Source organism: Mya arenaria, chromosome 11 (assembly GCF_026914265.1).
Source record: "Mya arenaria isolate MELC-2E11 chromosome 11, ASM2691426v1".
Taxonomy (NCBI): Eukaryota; Metazoa; Mollusca; class Bivalvia; order Myida; family Myidae; genus Mya; species Mya arenaria.
The window spans coordinates 16,941,475-16,947,474 of record NC_069132.1 but is presented as its reverse complement, the minus strand read 5'-3'; the positions used below and the strand labels follow the sequence as shown (position 1 = coordinate 16,947,474).

Below are 6,000 nucleotides of genomic sequence, written 5' to 3'. Positions count from 1 at the left end.
CTTATAAAAGTTTCTACGTTTTATACGTTTATTTATGGAATTGTTTAATATACATAAACAGCTTAGTTATTCATTTTAATCTCTTAATATATGGGGATGGTTTTGAAGGCATTTGTAAAAAGTCAGGGTAAATAAAAGTTGTTTTTCCAAAAACGCTCTGCAAAGATGAACTGATCTTTCTATGGCGTTAAGCAATTAATGCAAATTTCTTTTCATGAAAGTATTTACAGTATATTCAGCCTCAGATTATTTATTTCATTCTGGTTCAAGTTTATATTCACCTAGTTTGATACGTCTATAGAAAGCCATCCTTCAAAAGGCAGCTTAATTTTTTCATGAAAAGATGTTTTCAATGTTTTATCTATATACCAGTTACGCATAAAACGAATATTATTATTTTTTTAATCTGAAAAAAATCCAGAAATTTATCTAAATAACAGTTTTGAATATGAATCTTACAGCAAACATGATGAGAAATACGTGGTTGGTTTTTTTTCTAACTTTTCGACTGGAGATTGTTTTATCAGGTATTTAATATTGATTCTATATTTTAGATATATATAATATGACATTTATATGCTAATTTCATATTTGTTTTATTAATGACTGTTATTTGTATATGCATTTGTATCCCCCTCTAAAGATTTCGGATATATGTTTGGCGTTGTCCGTCCGTCCCTTAGTCCGTGCATCCGTCCGCTATCTATTGGACAGACAGTAATGAAACTTATTTTAAAGTGGTATAACCATACGCGCAAGATGTCGGTCAATAGCACAAGATTTATTGTACTTCAATTTTAATTAACAATGATCAAATTTATCCGTCCGGAACAATCACTATGTTTCTCATCGAAAGAAATATTTTGAAATTTATGTGAAAGGTATATAACCATGATGCGGTAGTGTACGAGCAGTCTTTAACTAATGAAAAACGCTAAAATGTGTTGTCAACGGCCACTTCTATGTATACAATTGACAAAACGAACTGGTAAAGCTTATTTTCACAAGAGTTTTTTTTCTCCTGAAGTGATAACAATTGTTTTGTCGAATATAACTTAATGGAGAGAATATCATACGATATAATAATGAAATTGTGAGCTAATAAATTTATTTATTTATTATTATTTATTTATTTATTTATTTATTTATTTATTTATTTATTTATTTATTTATTTATTTTATCTATCATTTATTTATTTATTTATTTATTTATTTATTTATTTATTTATTTATTTATTTATTTATTTATTTATTTATTTATTTATTTATTTATCTATTCATTTATTTATTTATTTATTTATTTATTTATTTATTTATTTATTTATTTATTTATTTATTTATTTATTTATTTATTTATTTATTTTATATATCATTTATTTATTTTAATATGTTTCAAAAACTTTTGTTTAAGCTGCGTGCACCAACAACAATGAAGTTGGAGAAGATAACCCGAAAAACGAAGATATCGACACAAATTCAGGTAATGTTAGGTGTGTATGTGTGTGTGCGTGCGTGCGTGCGTGCGTGCGTGCGAGCGTGCGGGTGCGGGCGCGGGTGCGTATGCGTGCGTGCGAGCGTGCGTGCGTGCGCGGGCGCGTGCGTGCATGCGTGTTTTTTAGTAGAATCTGTCACAAGTGTGGGTTTCAATTATCCAGTTAAAATCCCTGTGAACTTTTGGACTGTTTGAAGGCGGCAGTAATTCCCATTTAAGTGCTTGCTGATTACAGATATGCTAAAAATTGATTTTAGAATGTTGATGCTTTATTGACTTTCACACCTTTTTATTTTTTCATCTGAAACGAACGTGAAAAAATACTATTTTTGCGGCTATGCCGCTTTTGTAATGACTACATGGATTTTTGATCAGACTGAAAACGTCGCAGAATTCATCACAGAATGACAGTTCGAGGCCAAGTAGTTCTCAAACCCATGAACGCAGTGTACATGAATTATGGTTGATCTTGTTTATTTTTTTCGGCAGTGTTTTCTATCAATGAATGTTGAATGATCTTTTTTATTTTATTTTTACTTTTTTCTATTTAACGTACTAGTCATGCACAAATAAAATTGAATATATCACTCCACGACTATATCAAAAGCCGAACAATTTTGTGAATCCGCCCGAAAAAGCATTTCCAAATATACATCGTCGAGACATTAACAGTTCAAACGTTTTTAGTGTATTTATGTTCGAATTTTAAAATAATCAACAAATTTAACAGTTTTTGTTGCTAAAATGATATGTACATGACCGATAAGTTTCCAAAATATTACTCGCGGACGACTACTGTGACGTCAGCTTTATTATGCACTTTCTGACACCGGTCGAATAAACCAAACGGCAGCCATGTTGTATTTTACGAAGAGCCAAACAAAGAAGCAGTTATCATTAACTAATTCAAGTTCAAAATCTATTGAAGTTATACAGCAAAAGCCGATATTGATGTTGGCTGTCCATGGAATGATTTACATTATCATGTGGATTTAATTACATTAACCGTGAGTAACATGGAATAAATGACACGCAAATTTTTCATGCAATTAAATTTCGTGACATATCATTGCATCATTGCAAATAGAATTTCAATTAGAAGTCAATCGAAATTGAAATAGAATTGAATTGAATATAAACACATAATTATGCACACGGTTTCTTCATCAACGAAGCCAATTGTATGAATATGTGCAAAAGCATGTAAAAAGATCAACACATGAAGGTGATGCAGGCATAGATCAAGGTAATTATAGTTCAACAATATGTTTTAGTATCATTAACATGGTAGCTAAGTACAAATTACTACAAACAATATATATGGTTTCATAGCTGAATGCGCTGATGCCTGATGCATCAATACAAATGATGACCCCCCCCCCCCCAAATAATTCGTGTGTAGTACTTGTAATGCAACAGTAAATTGTATCCACGGCCCCCGCAGGTATAGGGGTATAGGCGAAGGAAATGGGCTGCGTTTTCACCTTTCAGGTGGCCCCATAGGGCAGAGTGAGTGAGATGGTTTTGTTTTCACCGAAAAATCAACTGGGAATGTGTTTAACCTAGCATGTCTCAGGGGTGCAGGGGCATTTTGCTGGGATTTTCCAGCAGTGTGCCCACAGGGCGTGGATTTTACCAGGGACTGGCTAAATCAACAGTCAAAGTCCCCGCTAATACCTTGAACTGGAACGGCCGTGGTTTCATTTGTCTTAAGTGCATAACCAGGACTAGAACGCGTCATTGTACGTTGACGAATTTTTTAAAAATTTGATATGGAAACCCCCACATCTACAAATGTGTTGTACCAAAAGTGGGTCATTATTCCGGTCGGAACTCGAGGCTAAAGCATATTGTGGTTATAAAATAACATAATTACACGAAATATTGCCAGATAATGTTATTTAAATTAGTTCCGTACAATCGCATACGTGACAAAATAGGTCAAACTTAAATTTGTTTTCGTTCATTTTTTGTTTATTTTTTAACACATAACGGCGCCCGCTTTGCTTGCTTGTGATATTTTTCTTAAAATTAAAATATATGAGCGATATCTATAACACACACACGTACTAGGAGTCCACAATTTAGGTATCAGGTGCCTTGAAACACTAATCATTGTTTATACCTAAGGTTTTCATGGCATAATGTTTGATATAGGTGTATTTGATTAATAATTTATTGATAAAGATAATCGCTTTACAGGCCAGGCCGATGCAAATTCAGAATATATCGAATTTCCTGTATTCTTAAGAACAACATGTTCTATATATGTCGTTTGTACACCTTTTTTGTTTATACCACTTAATGACCCGCCTTCTGCCACTTATCCGATAAAAACCATACGTTGCATGAAACTGAAGATATTTCAACAAATAAGATACCGTTTGATCAAAGTGCTAAAAATTACAGTGCTTCCTCTGATTATTTCAGTGTTGATATATATATATATATATATATATATATATATATATATATATATATATATATATATATATATATATATATAGCGTACATGTAAACACCACTGTTAGAAATTTACTTTTTTGTCCCTAAATGTGTGCGGTTTTAATTCTAAGCTGCACTGCCCCGAATTCATTGATTTAGTAAACCAATATGACAATATTGGACTCCAAGAAACGCACATTGATGATTTTGATTTTATAGAAATGAAAGGGTTTGATATATTCACTAAAAATAGAATATCTATTGTTACTAATTCGCGCAAGTCAGGCGGTATTGCGCTTTTAGTTAAAAGTAATGCATCTAAATATATAACGATTGTAAACACTGATAGTAAGTTAGTATTATGGTTCTCCATAAGTAAAGAGCTAGTAAAAACAGATACAGATATTTTATGCGGTGCAGTATATTTAGCACCTGAAAATTCGTTATATTCAATAGAGGACCCTTTTTCAAATTTACAGAGCGATCTTGAGACGCTTTCTCACCAAAACAATTATATTTGCATGTTCGGAGATTTTAATACCAGAACTAAGTGTTTTGGTGATTTAACTTTTGTAGATAAAGAATTTGCTGAAAGGCAACACTTTGAAGTAGTTAACGATGAGTTTCTAGGTGAACTTAGAATGTTTTAAAACTCGGAAAATGTATCTATCAAACGCAATAATAGTGACAAATCCAGTAATAAGTATGGAAGTAGGCTTATCGAATTCCTTCCCCAAAATAATTTTTATACTTTGAATGAACGAACACATGGTGATAAAACAAGAAACCCCACCTGTAAAGGTTGATTATTTTATATGTACATCAAGCTTATTTAAGTATATAAACTGTCTTAAAGTCAATGATTTTTGCCCAATTTTATCCGATGCACACAACTCTGTTAGTTTGACATACAACTTCGAAATGCAGGATAACATGCATAACATTTTCAACAAGGGAGATAAACTTATCTTATGGAATAATATACAGAGAAATAGATTCATTAAAAGTATTGATCAACAAAAAGTATCGTCTATCCACGAACGTCTCAAAACATGCCCCGAATCAAATATTTTTACTAAAGAAATAGCAGATAGCATTGTCGACTCATTAAATAATGTATTCAAAAACTCGTGCGAAAGTGCATTTGGTCTTACAAATTCAAATTCAAATAGTTGTAATAAATTGAAAGATCATGAACATAATATCGTGACAAAATGGTTTGGAACAAAATGTAAACAAGCACGCAGAGACTTTCACCGGGCTTAAAATATATACAAAGTTCGTAAAAATATACAGAATAAGGCAAATCTAAAAACTAAAAGCAAATTTTATAAATCAACGATGAATAAATTCAAAAATAAAGATAAAAACAAAAATATTGATAAAACTTAAAAATCAAAGACCCGCGTTAACACTGGAAGTGTTTAAGTAATAAAAAGATAAGTAAAAATGAAGCTAGCTTAGACGATTTGCACAATTTCTTCAAAGAAGTAAATTTTTCTCCAGATGTAGACATAGCTGATATAGAAAACGAACACAATAATGACATAAACGAAGAAAATAATGCAAAAATAACCGTCGAAGAGATTGAAAAAGCAGTAAAAACACTCAAAAACAATAAGGCGTGTTACATCGATCATTTTTAAAGTGAGCATATAAAAAGTACGTTTCATATATTCAAAAATATTTATGTAATTTTATTCAATTTAATCTTAGACAAAGGAGTTCTTCCACAGTGTTGGACGACCGGTGTTATTAACCCTATTTATAAAAATAAAGGCGATCCTAGCCGTCCGGAAAATTATAGACCGATAACATTATTAAGTTGCCTTGGTAAATTGTTTACTTGTATAATAAATAATCGCCTCGATAAATACGTTGAATCTAAATACCTTATTGATGGCAGTCAAGCCGGTTCAGAAAAGGATATTTAACGACGGACAACATGTTTATAGTTTCATAGTTTCATAGTTTATTTCAAATGCATAAAGGCCATATGCCCATGAGCATACAAGAATTTTGCATATATACATATATCATGACAATTCATAGATCCGCGGTCA

General features: G+C 31.6%; 1 protein-coding gene across 1 annotated transcript in view; it reads left to right on the top strand.

The window, feature by feature from the left end:
• The first annotated feature begins 395 nt into the window (after positions 1 to 395).
• LOC128209944 (cadherin EGF LAG seven-pass G-type receptor 2-like) overlaps positions 396 to 6,000 on the top strand; it is a 29,700-nt gene continuing 24,095 nt past the window's right edge. Inside the window, exons 1-2 of the mRNA XM_052914219.1 lie at positions 396 to 527; positions 1,412 to 1,480. Coding sequence (XP_052770179.1) covers positions 449 to 527; positions 1,412 to 1,480 — 148 coding nt within the window. The 5' untranslated portion in view covers positions 396 to 448. The remainder of the gene's footprint in view (positions 528 to 1,411; positions 1,481 to 6,000) is intronic.